This window comes from Carcharhinus amblyrhynchos, chromosome 15 (assembly GCF_965287045.1).
Source record: "Carcharhinus amblyrhynchos chromosome 15, sCarAmb.v2.hapA, whole genome shotgun sequence".
Classification (NCBI taxonomy): Eukaryota; Metazoa; Chordata; class Chondrichthyes; order Carcharhiniformes; family Carcharhinidae; genus Carcharhinus; species Carcharhinus amblyrhynchos.
Genome location: NC_137338.1, coordinates 46,116 through 60,453, shown reverse-complemented (window position 1 = coordinate 60,453; position 14,338 = coordinate 46,116). Strand labels below are relative to the sequence as shown.

Here is a 14,338-nt window from a genome sequence, read left to right as displayed (position 1 = left end):
AACGTCTGTTGTAGGAAAAATGCTTGAATCCGTCATCAAAGAAGAAATAGCGAAGCATCTTGAGAAGAATTGTTTGATAGAGCAGACGCAGCATGGATTCGTTAAGGGGAAGTCGTGTCTGACGAATTTATTGGAATTCTATGAGGATGTGTCTAGTGCGGTGGACGGAGGGGAACCGGTGGATGTGGTGTTTCTCGATTTTCAGAAGGCGTTTGATAAGGTGCCTCACAAAAGGTTGTTACAGAAGGTCAGGGGGCATGGAGTTAGGGGTAAGGTGTTAGCGTGGATAGAGGATTGGTTGTCAAATAGGAGGCAGAGAGTAGGTATCAATGGGTGCTATTTGGATTGGCGGTTGGTGACTAGTGGAGTGCCCCAGGGATCGGTGCTGGGGCCTCAGCTATTTACCATTTATATAGATGATCTGGAGGAGGGAGCTGAGTGTAGGGTGTCGAAATATGCTGATGACACGAAGATAAGTTGAAAAGCAAATTGTGCAGAGGGTGTAGAAAGTCTGCAGAGGGATCTAGATAGGCTGAGTGAGTGGGCGAGGACCTGGCAGATGGAGTACAATGTTAGCAAGTGTGAGGTTATCCACTTTGGCAGAAATAATAGTAGGAAGGACTCTTACTTACAGGGCGAAAAGCTGCAGCATGCTACGGTGCAGAGGGACCTGGGGGTCCTTGTGCATGAGTCGCAAAAACCCAGCTTGCAGGTGCAGCAGGTGGTCAGGAAGGCAAATGGGATGCTGGCCTTCATAGCGAGGGGGATTGAATATAAAAGTAGGGAGGTCTTGCTGCAGCTGTATAGGGCATTGGTGAGGCCGCAGCTGGAGTACTGTGTGCAGTTTTGGTCGCCGCACTTGCGCAAAGATATTTTGGCCTTGGAGGGAGTGCAGAGGAGGTTTACTAGGCTGATACCGGAGTTGAGGGGGTTGAACTATGAAGAGACGCTGAATAAACTGGGCTTGTACTCGTTAGAGTTTAGAAGGCTGAGGGGGGATCTTATAGAGACATATAAGATGATGAATGGGATGGATAGGATAGAGGTAGAGAGATTCTTCCCGCTCAGAAAGGACAGCAGGACTAGAGGGCACAGCCTCAAGATAAAGGGGGAGCGGTTTAGAACGGAGTTGAGGAGGAACTTCTTCACTCAAAGGGTGGTGAATCTCTGGAATTCTCTGCCCGTTGAAGTGGTGGAGGCTGCCTCGCTAAATATTTTTAAGACGCGGGTTGATGGGTTTTTGATAAGAGAGGGGATTAAGGGTTATGGGGAGAGGGCGGGAAAGTGGAACTGAGCCACGACAGATCAACCATGATCTTATTGAATGGCGGGGCAGGCTCGAAGGGCTAGATGGCCTACTCCTGCTCCTATTTCTTATGTTTTTATGTTCTTACACAGAGCGTGAGCCCGTTCCCGGCGTGTACACGGAGCGTGAGCCCGTTCCCGGCGTGTACACGGAGCGTGAGCCCGTTCCCGGCGTGTACACGGAGCGTGAGCCCGTTCCCGGCGTGTACATGGAGCGTGAGCCCGTTCCCGGCGTGTACACGGAGCGTGAGCCCGTTCCCGGCGTGTACACGGAGCGTGAGCCCGTTCCCGGCGTGTACACGGAGCGTGAGCCCGTTCCCGGCGTGTACACGGAGTGTGAGCCCGTTCCCGGCGTGTGTACACACAGTGCAGTTCTGTTCCCAGACACTCCCCTGCAGTACCCCTCTCCGCTCTGCTGCCTGTTCCTCTCTCCGTGCTGTTCTTGCTGAGGAAGTGCTCCTTCTTGCCTCCAGCCTGTTTTCCAGTCTTGTCTCGATCCCTGTCTCTCCTCTATCTTGTTCTCCACCCACTGTCACCCTGCTCCAGCCCCCTGACCCTGCCCGGCCTCACTCCCTCCCAGTCCCAGTCACTCCGTTTGCACTAATACAGCTCACATTCTCTTCCTTTCCATCTTCTCCTTCTAGAATCCAGAGTTCCAACCCACCTCCTGAGCCATCTTCCATCCTCTGTAATGATTCAGAGCTCTGCTGCTCTCATTCACACCCAGTCTCCTTCACTCCCGTCATCCCCATCTTCATTCTCCTCAGTCAGCAACTCCTTGAGTTTAAAATTTTCCTCCTGAGTATCCAATCTCTGCAAGGAGTTGTCCTCCCTCTCTCTGTAATCTCCAGTCCTACAAGATCTATGTTCTATGTTCTATGTTCTATATCTCTACGCCTCTCAGGCCTGTCGAGTTTTAATAACTCCACCATTGACAGACGAGCTTCAGGTGCCTGGTACCCAAGTGCTGGGATTCCCTACTGAATCTCTCCACCTTGTTTTGAGTGGCATGATGGCACAGTGGTTAGCACTGCTGTCTCGCAGAGCCAGGGATCTGGGTTCGATTCCCGGCTTGGGTCACTGTTTGTGCGGAGTCTGCACATTCTCCCTGTGTCTGCTTGGGTTTCCTCCGGGTATTCCGCTTTCCTCCCACAGTCCAAAGATGTCCTGGTTAGATGGATTGGCCGTGCTAAATTGCCCCTTAGTGTCGGGGAGCTAACAGAGTAAATATGTGGGGTTGTGGGGATAGGGTCTGGGTAGGATCGGTGCAGACTTGATGGGCTGAATGGCCTCCTTCTTCACTGCAGGGATTCTATAAGGACACCATATAACCTCTCTCTTTAAGCAGGTTTCTGGTCACCTCCCTGTGCTGCTCAATGTCAAATCTTGTTTTCTAATGTGCCTTGGATAGGTTGCTATCTAAATACAAGTTGTTGTTATTGTTCAACAGGCTAGTTTCCCAGGAATTCTCTCTGTCCCATCAGCAGTGATCCAGGTTAAATAGGATGTGTTTCTTTTCCAGTCACGAGCGGATGTTCTGACAGTGAGTGAATAAAATCACAAGATTGGAGATTGTTATCCTTTACACAGGGCCCTGTGCATTTGGCTCAGATCCAGCGACTGATCAGGTGCAATGTTTATCTTGTCAGCTCGGAGCGTGTGTGTCTCTCTGTGGGGACCATGAACCGGATTGAATTTGAATTGGTTTTTGGGGAAAGCAAGGTGATGGATTTGGGTTCGCCCTGTCCACTCTGCGCACTGGCTTCGGAACTTTAACAAAGGAATATTGTTTTAAAGAGAGGCCTGTGAATTTAGTATCAGCAGGTGACATTGGTCTTGTTTTAAATGGTCAATATCTGTGGAGACAGGATAGTAAAAGATGAAAGCTGAAGCTTCAGTTCTTGTCTGGTGAGGCACTGCTCATGAATCACAGATCACACCCTGTCCTTAGAGCAGGTGAGGAGGTTAAACTGTCTAATAAGACACCAGTTCATCAACCATCAGGAAACTGGTGAGTTTGCAATAAGCGATAACATAATGAATATATAGGAAGATAACAAAGGAATCAAGGAATGCCAGCACAGAGGGTACACTGTGCCAGGATCTCACTGAGTGATTTCAAACAACTTTTTAAAGAATGAATGGAGGAAATATGACATCCTTGGACTTTGAAAAAGCAGCTGTTGCCGTGGTTTTTGTGTGAAGGTGAAGTGTAAATAAGAAGCTACCTGAAGGAGGGATAGCAGCAAGGTGGGCTGAATGGACATTCTCTTAGATTGAAGGTCCCTCAGACAAGCTGCTCCAGTCAACCCTTGCAAGCTCCTGTCTAATTCCATCAAAATTCACCTTGCCCCAGTTTAGAACTTGCACCTGTGGACCAGTTTTGTCTCTTTCCATGACTATTTTAAAATGAATAAAACTATGGTCACTGGTCCCAAAGTGGCCCCCCCACTCTCACCTCAGTCATTTAGCATGTCCTATTTCCCAAGAATAGGTCAAGTTTTGCCTTTTCCTGAGTAGACGCTCCACATCCTGCCTGAGGAAACTTCCCTGAACAAATTCCACTCCATCTAAGCCCTTAACACTTTGGCAGTCCCAGTCTGTGTTCGGAATATTAAAATCCCCTGCTATGATAACGCTGTTACTCCTGCAGATCTCCCCAATCTCCCATTGACTATCTGGGGGCCTGTAGTACAACCCCAATTCAGTCACATCCACTTTCTTCTTAGTTCCACCAACAAAGCCTTACTGGATGATCCCTTGGTTCTTTCATCTCTGACTACTGCCGTGATGCTCCCCTTAATCAAAAATGCAACTCCTCCTTCCTCCCTATTCTCTGCCTCAATCCTGCTTAAAGCACCTGTACCCTGGAACATTAAGCTGCCAGCCCTGTCCCCCCCCTTAACCATGATATAAATTCCGTTTCCTGTGTTAGTTTGGAATGATTTGTTTTTGTGCCGTTAGCAGCATTGTCAAGGCAGGATTTACTGCTCGCTCCGGTTACACTGAGTGCATCAGGCCTGGGCCTCCCTCCCTGAGGGGAAATCTACAATTCCTCCACTGTCCCATTATTCCCTGGTATCCTCACAATGATTTTTGATTTGATTTATTATTGTCACATGTGTTAACATACAGTGAAAAGCATTGTTTCTTGTGCGCTATACGGACAAAGCATACTGTTCATAGAAAAGGAAAGGAGAGCGTGCAGAACATAGTGTTACAGTCATAGCGAGGGTGTAGAGAAAGATCAACTTAGTGCAAGGCAGGTCCATACAAAAGTCTGACAGCAGCAGGGAAGAGGCTGTTCTTGAGCTGGTTGTTACGTGACCTCAGACTTTTGTATCTTTTTCCCAACGGAAGAAGGTGGAAGAGAGAATGTCTGGGATACATGGGGTCCTTAATTCTGCTGGCTGCTTTTCCAAGGCAGCAGGAAGTGTAGACAGAGTCAATGGATGGGAGGCTGGTTTGTGTGATGGATTGGGCTACATTCACGACCTTTTGTAGTTCCTTGTGGTCTTGGGCAGAGTAGGAGCCCAGACCAAGCTGTGATACACCCAGAAAGAATGTTTTCTATGGTGAGATTCTGTTTAATTACACTGGAATTCCAGACGGAGGGAATTCGGAATGAAGAATTGGACTGAAATGGATCCCTTAAAACAGAGCAGAATATTTCTGCCTTAACGAGAAGTGAATGTTTCACCTCATTTCACCATCAGTCTGCTCCATCAGGCACAGTGTGACTTGGAGACTGCAATCAGCAACATGACTCCATGTTTAATGTGACACATTAATGCCCAAAAATACATTAAAAGGAGCAGAAAACACAGAGCACATCTCGGTGAGGATAAATATTTCAAAAATGCTGCAACAATTCCATTCTAAAGATCAGACGATTTGCTGGGTTTTCTCTCTCCTGAATATCTGGTTGTAATGACAAACAAACAAGATCAGAGGAGATTTTTTAAATGTGTTTGTCCACAGGACATGGGTGTTGCTGTCTTGGCCAGTATTTATTGCCCTTGAGAAGGGGGGTGGTGAGCTGCCTTCCTGAGCCATTGCAGTCCATGTGGTATAGGTAAACCCACTGTGCTGTCAGGGAGGGCGTTCCAAGCTTTTGACCCAGTGGCAGTGAAGGAACGATGATATATTTCCAATCAGGATGGTGAGTGGCTTGAACCTCCAGGTGTTCCCAGATGTCTGCTGCCCTTGTTGTAGAAGTCATGGATTAGGGAGATGTTTGTGTTAATCAGTCAGGAGTGGGCCCCTTTTGGGGGAAAATATACTTTCAGAACACTTTATGGGTTATAATTGGAGATAGAGTAGCTAAGAGTAGTGGGCAAGAAGAGGATTGGGAGAGGTTTAAACGTCAACAAAGATTGACAAAGAAGTTGATAAAGAAGGGTAGGAGAAACTATGAAGCTGGGCTAGCGCTTAATATAAAAAAGGATAGCAAGAGTTTTTATAAATATATAAAAAGGAAGAGGCTGGCTAGGGTGAACGTTGGACCCTTAGAGGATGAGAGGGGGGACTTAGTGGTAGCGGATGGGGAAATGGCTGAGGTCTTGAATAACTTTTTTGTTTTGGTCTTCACGGAGGAGGACGTGAATAGTTTGCCGGGTGTTAGCGATGGAAAGGTGGTAGGACTGGAGGGTCTCAATGACATTACTGTTACTAGAGAGGCGGTGCTCGACAGACTGGAGGGACTGATTGTGGACAAGTCCCCAGGACCGGATGGAATGCATCCGAGGGTTCTGAAAGAAATGGTGAAGGTGATAGTGGATGCCTTGGTGGTTATTTTCCAAACGTCGCTGGATTCCGGGGAAGTGCCGGAAGATTGGAAAACGGCTAATGTTACGCCGTTGTTTAAGAAGGGTGGCAGGCAAAAGGTGGGGAATTATAGGCCGGTTAGTTTAACGTCGGTTGTAGGTAAAATGTTAGAATCCGTCATCAAGGAGGAAATAACGAGGCATCTTGAGGGGAATTGCTTGATAGAGCAGACACAGCACGGTTTCATTAAAGGGAAGTCGTGTCTGATGAATTTATTGGAGTTCTATGAGGATGTGTCTAGGGCGGTGGATAGAGGAGAGCTGGTGGATGTGGTCTTTCTTGATTTTCAGAAGGCGTTTGACAAGGTACCTCACAAGAGGTTATTGCAGAAGGTAAGGGGGCATGGAGTTGGGGGTAGGGTGTTAGCGTGGATAGAGGATTGGCTGTCAAATAGGAGGCAGAGAGTGGGGGTTAATGGGTGCTATTCGGATTGGCGCTTGGTGACTAGTGGAGTGCCCCAGGTGTCGGTGCTGGGGCCTCAGCTATTTACCATTTATATAGATGATCTGGAGGAGGGAACCGAGTGTAGGGTGTCAAAATTTGCTGATGACACCAAGATTGGGGGAACGGCAAATTGCGCAGAGGGTGTGGAGAGTCTGCAGAAGGATCTAGATAGGCTGGGCGAATGGGCCAGGAAATGGCAAATGGAATTTAATGTTGGCAAGTGCGAGGTGGTCCACTTTGGTAGGAATAATGGTAGGAAGGACTATTACTTACGTGGCGAAAAACTGCAGCAGGCGACGGTGCAGAGGGACCTCGGGGTCCTTGTGCATGAGTCACAAAAACCCAGCCTGCAGGTGCAGCAGGTGGTCAGGAAGGCGAATGGGATGCTGGCCTTCATAGCGAGGGGGATTGAATATAAAAGTAGGGAGGTCTTGCTGCGGCCGTGTAGGGCATTGGTGAGGCCGCAGCTGGAGTACTGTGTGCAGTTTTGGGCACTGTACTTACGCAAGGATATTTTGGCCTTGGAGGGAGTGCAGAGGAGGTTTACTAGGCTGATACCGGAGTTGAGGGGGTTGAGCTATGAGGAGAGGCTGAATAAACTAGGCTTGTACTCATTAGAGTTTAGAAGAATGAGGGGAGATCTCATTGAGACGTATAAGATGATGAATGGGATGGATAGGATAGAGGTGGAGAGACTCTTCCTGCTCAGAAAGGACAGTAGGACTAGGGGGCACAGCCTCAAGATAAAGGGGGGGAGGTTTAGAGCGGAGTTGAGGAGGATGTTCTTCACTCAAAGGGTGGTGAATCTCTGGAATTCTCTGCCCGTTGAAGTGGTGGAGGCTGCCTCGCTAAATATTTTTAAGACGCGGGTTGATGGGTTCTTGATAAGAGAGGGGATTAAGGGTTATGGGGAGAGGGCGGGAAAGTGGGACTGAGCCACGACAGATCAGCCATGATCTTATTGAATGGCGGGGCAGGCTCGAAGGGCTAGATGGCCTACTCCTGCTCCTATTTCTTATGTTCTTATGTTCTTATTAAGAACAGTGTGCTGATACTGTGCCTTTAAGAAATGTATTTGTGTCATGTTTCTTGTGCAGGAGTTGTTTTAGCAGTTCGTTCTATTATCAGTGCAGCATTGGGCTTTCATGCAGAAATCAGGTCAGGTGCTGTTTGGCCTCTTTAGAGAGAGGCAGTCTTCTCTATGTCTCTGCCACTGGAGTTAGAGACTCAGATCTGCCAGGAAATCAGTCTCATTCTCTGGAGGCTGCTGTATGGGAGTCAGATGTCTTTGTGTATCTGTCCAGAAGGGTTAAAAGGCTGGAAATCGAGCTTCCACGTGAGCCAGTATGTTTTTTGTGCTAACTTATTCTGAAGAGTGATTTTTGTCTCTGAGAATATTACTTACATTAGAGTTAGCTTGCTGTTAAGAATTATATTTTGTCATGTTTAAGTACTTTAATTGGTAAAAGCTATGATAATTCTTTTTGTTATATTTTAATTGTGTTGTTGAATAAAGTTTGTTTTAATAAAAGCTTCCTAATGGGTAACAGAATCACAGCTGGAGTGAAACACCTTGTACTGACACTAATGGCAAAATCACAAACAGCAGATTAACTTCACAAAATAGCTGAGAGTTTCTGATCTGGTCCCTAACACCAGAAACAGCTGCAGCACTCACATATTGTGTTGTGTTGAGTAGTTTTCCATCTGTGAGGGGAACTCAGAAGAGATTCAGTTGTAGAATTCTGACTGAAGCTTGTCCTGGGTTTTTTTCAGTATTTTGAATCTCTCGACTTCAGCAAGTGGAACACACTGTACTCACTCAATGCTGTTCCATTTTTCCCTTCCTTTTGTCTACTCATGCAAAGTTAATTCAAGGTGACAGCAGCTTTAAGGCAAAGAAATTGTGCAACAATTCTCAGTCATGCACAAAGTTCTAAAAATTAAACCAGAGAACAATGCAACTTTAACACTGGCAGCTGAACATTTGTATAAACACGGGCCTGAAACAGGCAATTACTGTTAATTCATGGACTGCGAATCAACCAATTTCATCAAGCCTGCTGAATTAATCACACAGCACATTCGGCCCATCATGTCTGTACCAGCTCTTTGAAGAGATATCCAATCAGCTCCAGTCCCCGGTTATTCCCCATTCACCTGCAAGTTTGTGTAGTTCCTTTTTGAAAGGTTTTATTGAATCTGTTTCTAGACAGTGAATTTGATTGTGTCAGGAAGGTGCAGGGATGATGATAACTGTACGAGAGTGTAACTGGACCCTCTGCTTCTCTTCCAGGTGTCCCTCAGACTCCTGTAATAAGTGGCTTCAAAGGACCAGTCAACGAAGGAGACTTGGTGGAGTTGACTTGCACCACCATTGGCAGTAAGCCAGCAGCTAACATCCGATGGTTCAAGGGCGACAAGGAAATTCAAGGTGAGTTTGTATAAGTACAGCAGTGTCCTCTGTGGATGGTTTTCCTAACTTTCCATTTGCGAGGGGAGTTCATACTCACCTCACAGCTCGAGTTGTCAGTGGGTATCTGGATCCAGGAGTCACTTGTCTGTCTCACTCTGCAGGCCAGAGCAGAAGCTGGAACTCCTCCCTATCCGTGCACAGGCTAAGGTCAGCGCTCTCTGTTTCAGCCAATCAGAGTAGAAATGCTCTCAGGTGTACAGGTGAAAGGGCGATGGGGAATTGATGCACACGTACCACATCATAACCCTCTCTCTATTCACTTGATTCATATGATTCATTTTGGTAGGACAAACCTGAATGCGGATTACAGGGTCAACGGCAGGGTTCAGAGGAATGTGGAGGAACAGAGAGATCTTGGGGTTCATATCCACAGATCTCTGAAGGTTTCCACTCAAGTGGATAGAGCCATGAAGAAGGCTTATAGTGTGTTAGTGTTTATTAACAGGGGGTTTGAGTTTAAGAGCCGTGGGGTTATGCTGCAACTATACAGGACCTTGGTGAGACCACATTTGGAATATTGTGTTCAGTTCTGGTTACCTCACTATAAGAAGGATGTGGAAGCATTGGAGAGAGTGCAGAGGAGATTTACCAGGATGCTGCCTGGTTTGGAGGGTAGGTCTTATGAGGAAAGGTTGAGGGAGCTGGGGCTTTTCTCTTCACAGCAGAGGAGGATGAGAGGCGACTTAATAGAGGTTTATAAGATAATGAGGGGGATCGATAGAGTGGACGTGCAGAGACTATTTCCTCAGGTGGATGTTACTAGGGGGCATAACTATAAGGTTCATGGTGGGAGATATAGGAGGGATGTCCGAGGTATATTCTTTACTCAGAGAGTGGTTGGGGTGTGGAATACACTGCCTGCTGTGATAGTGGAGTCGGACACTTTAGGAACTTTCAAGCGGTTATTGGATAGGCACATGGAGCACTCCAGAATGATAGGGAGTGGGATAGATTGATCTTGGGATTGGACATAGCTCAGCACAACATTGAGGGCCGAAGGGCCTGTACTGTGCTGGACTGTTCTATGTTCTATGTTATATTCCCAATAAACTCAGGAAATGCTGGAAAATCTCAGCAAGGCAGCGACTGTGGAGCAAGAAACTGAGGTAATGTTTTGAGTCTATATGACTTCTTCAGACCTCTCCTCAGATTCTGCCAGACCTGCTGAGTTTATCCAGAAGGTCCTGTTTTAATTTCAGATTTCCAGCATCTGTGTGATTTTGCTGCAGTCAGTTGATTTTTATGGACCGGGGAATTGACGATGAGAGAGCAAAATGAGCAACTGATTCATAATCGTCTCCATCACTGCCAAAGCCCAGTTTCACCCTTGTTATTATTAGAATATAAGATACAGAAGCAGAGTTAGGCCATTTGGCCCATTGGGTTACACTGGCACTGGAGTTCCAACAGACAGCATTGTGAATCCAACATTCGTGAGCCTGAATTCTCACAACATTGCTCCATGTTGTAAGTGGGTGTGTATTTCAGTGTCTGTACTTTCTCTCAGTTGCTCTGGGCAGTAACACTGTCACTGTGAGTAACAGGAATGCATCCCGCAAACCTGTCAACACCTCCCATCCTCATAGGTGGCCAAAGCTGAACATTACACGTCCGGGTGTCACGGGTTTATTTTTATTCATTTATGGCACATGGCGTTGCTGGTTGGCCAGCATTTATTGCCCATCCCTAATTGCCCTTGGACTGTCTCGCTCGGGTGTTTCAGAGGGCAGTTGAGAGTCAACCACATTGTGGCCCTGGAGTTGCTGTAGGCCGGACCGAGTAAGGATAGTAGATTTCCTTCCTTAAAGGACATGAGTGAACCAGATGGGTTTTTCCAACAATTGACAATGGTTTTATGGCCATCAGTAAGTTCTATATTCCAGGTATTTTTATTGAATCCAAATTTCACCAGCTGCCATGGCGGGATTTGAACCTGGGTCCCCAGAACATTAGCTCAGTTTCTGGATTAATAGTCTAGCAATAATACCACTAGGCCATCGCCATTCCCTAACCGGGCCAACTGATGGGCTATTGTCACGGTAACTGGGGACACCTGATGGGTTGGTGTCACAGTAACTGGGATGCCTGATGGGCTGTTGTCATGGTAACCAAGGTGCCTGATAGGCTGTTGTCATGGTAACTGGGGTGCCTGATGGGCTGTTGTCATGGTAACCAAAATGCCCAATGAGCTGTTGTCACAGTAACCGGTGTGCCTGATGGGCTGTTGTCATGGTAACTGTGGACCTGATGGGCTGTTGTCATGGTAACTGTGGACCTGATGGGCTGTTGTCATGGTAACCGGGGTGCCTGATGGGTTGTTGTCATGGTAACAGAGATGCTGCAAATTGTGTTTTGTTGAATTCAGTTTCCATTTGATAAAAGAGATTGTTGATGTAATGGAAGCAGGAAGTTTAATTCCATGCTCCAAAAAGCAAACAGTTGTGTGGCTTCTGAAGGATATGCTGTTTCCTTGTTCTCCCGAGGGGGGTGAAAGTATTAACATGAACATGTGGCAATAACGTGAACCTGCCGTGAGAGCAAAGGTACAAGAACCCTGAGTGTAAGGGGTCAGCTGAGGACATCCATCTTCTGTAATTCCCCAAGCTTCTCCGACCTCTAATGCACAAAGTTCCATCAAGACTAAAAAAGCAGCAGCAATATTTATTATTGATATAGATAAAGGCACTTGTTGGTCACAGACTCTGTCAGACTGCTGTCCCTGTATAATCACACACCACAACTCTACACTACAGATAGGTCTGTAGGTTGGTAGGTGATGTGGTCGGCGCAACTTGTGGGCCGAAGGGCCTGTTTGTGCTGTAGTGTTCTATGTTCTATGTTCTATGTTCTAACTCAAACAGTACCAGGCACTCCCTGATCTCTGGCACTCATTCTGCTGACTCTACATTTTAAACAACGTGTTGATGTGATGTGGGCGTCACTGGCTGGGCCAGCATACTGAGGGCATTGCTGTGACTCGAGTCACATGTAGGCCAGACCGGGTAAGGACGGCAGATTTCCTTCCCTAAAGGACATTCGTGAACCAGATGGGTTTTTCCAACAATCGACAATGGTTTCATGGTCATCGGTAGGTTCTTAATTCCAGATTTTTATTGAATTCAAATTTTACTATCTCACTGTGTCAGGATTCGATCCCGGGTCTGCAGAGTGTTACCCTGGATTACTAGTCCAGCGGTAATACCACTACACCACTGTCTCTCTAAAATGTTTGGCAGGGGGATGGGGGGTGGGGGTTGTTTCACTGGATTATTTTCCAAATTTGGTGACAAATCCCTGAGACACAATACCTGAAAGAAATGTGCTGCACATTGAGGGTCCAGTACAAAGCCTCACTACACCAGGGTAAAGTCCGACTGTACGAAGCCTCACTACACCAGGGTAAAGTCCGACTGTACAAAGCCTCACTACACCAGGGTAAAGTCCGACTGTACGAAGCCTCACTACACCAGGATAACGTCTGACTGTACGATGCCTCACTACACCAGGGTAAAGTCCGACTGTACGAAGCCTCACTACACCAGGATAACGTCTGACTGTACGATGCCTCACTACACCAGGGTAACATCTGACTGTACGAAGCCTCACTACACCAGGATAAAGTCTGACTGTACGATGCCTCACTACACCAGGATAAAGTCTGACTGTACGATGCCTCACTACACCAGGGTAAAGTCCGACTGTACGAAGCCTCACTACACCAGGATAACGTCTGACTGTACGATGCCTCACTACACCAGGGTAAAGTCTGACTGTACGAAGCCTCACTACACCAGGATAAAGTCTGACTGTACGATGCCTCACTACACCAGGGTAAAGTCCGACTGTACGAAGCCTCACTACACCAGGATAACGTCTGACTGTACGATGCCTCACTACACCAGGGTAAAGTCCGACTGTACGAAGCCTCACTACACCAGGATAACGTCTGACTGTACGATGCCTCACTACACCAGGGTAACGTCTGACTGTACGAAGCCTCACTACACCAGGATAACGTCTGACTGTACGATGCCTCACTACACCAGGATAACGTCTGACTGTACGATGCCTCACTACACCAGGATAACGTCTGACTGTACGATGCCTCACTACACCAGGATAACGTCTGACTGTACGATGCCTCACTACACCAGGGTAATGTCTGACTGTACGATGCCTCACTACACCAGGATAATGTCTGACTGTACGAAGCCTCACTACACCAGGGTAACGTCTGACTGTACGAAGCCTCACTACACCAGGGTAAAGTCTGACTGTACGATGCCTCACTACACCAGGGTAACGTCTGACTGTACGAAGCCTCACTACACCAGGGTAAAGTCTGACTGTACGAAGCCTCACTACACCAGGGTAACGTCTGACTGTACGAAGCCTCACTACACCAGGGTAAAGTCTGACTGTACGAAGCCTCACTACACCAGGGTAACATCTGACTGTACGATGCCTCACTACACCAGGGTAACATCTGACTGTACGATGCCTCACTACACCAGGGTAAAGTCTGACTGTATGAAGCCTCACTACACCAGGATAACGTCTGACTGTACGATGCCTCACTACAGGATAATGTCTGACTGTACGATGCCTCACTACACCAGGGTAACGTCTGACTGTATGAAGCCTCACTACACCAGGGTAACGTCTGACTGTACGAAGCCTCACTACACCAGGGTAAAGTCTGACTGTACGAAGCCTCACTACACCAGGGTAAAGTCTGACTGTACGATGCCTCACTACACCAGGGTAACGTCTGACTGTACGATGCCTCACTACACCAGGGTAACGTCTGACTGTACGAAGCCTCACTACACCAGGGTAAAGTCTGACTGTACGATGCCTCACTACACCAGGGTAAAGTCCCTGGTTTATTTGGTAACACAAGCTTTTGAAGTGTCACTCCTTCAGGTGAGTGAGACTGAGTCTGGCAGACTCTGCAATCTGCCATCTTACTGACTGACTCGCTGAGAGTGAATCTGAGAGATGAATGTTTATTTGGCTCCAATGGACCCTCACACGCAGCCTGGTGCTGCCCTCACACACAGGCAGGGGCGCAAGGTTGTGATCAGGAGCAGTTGTTCTGTCAGAGTTTCTCCCCTTGGCCAGGGTTCCTGCCCCTGATCACTGTCTAGCTGAGAAGAACAGTCCTGACAGTTCCACAGTGAGCCACTGAAATAACACTTATGAAAAAGCCAATCTGTGAGACAGGGCAGGTCAGGACTCAGGGAGAGGTGCAAACTGATTGCTTCAGGCTCACCGCAGCAGCTG

General features: G+C 47.3%; 1 protein-coding gene across 1 annotated transcript in view; it reads left to right on the top strand.

Annotated features, from left to right (window-relative positions):
* LOC145353476 (cell adhesion molecule 2-like) overlaps positions 1 to 12,534 on the top strand; it is a 1,377,372-nt gene extending 1,364,838 nt beyond the window's left edge. The window contains exons 5-6 of the mRNA XM_080204272.1: positions 8,873 to 9,010; positions 12,368 to 12,534. Coding sequence (XP_080060398.1) covers positions 8,873 to 9,010; positions 12,368 to 12,534 — 305 coding nt within the window. The remainder of the gene's footprint in view (positions 1 to 8,872; positions 9,011 to 12,367) is intronic.
* Positions 12,535 to 14,338: the final 1,804 nt, after the last annotated feature.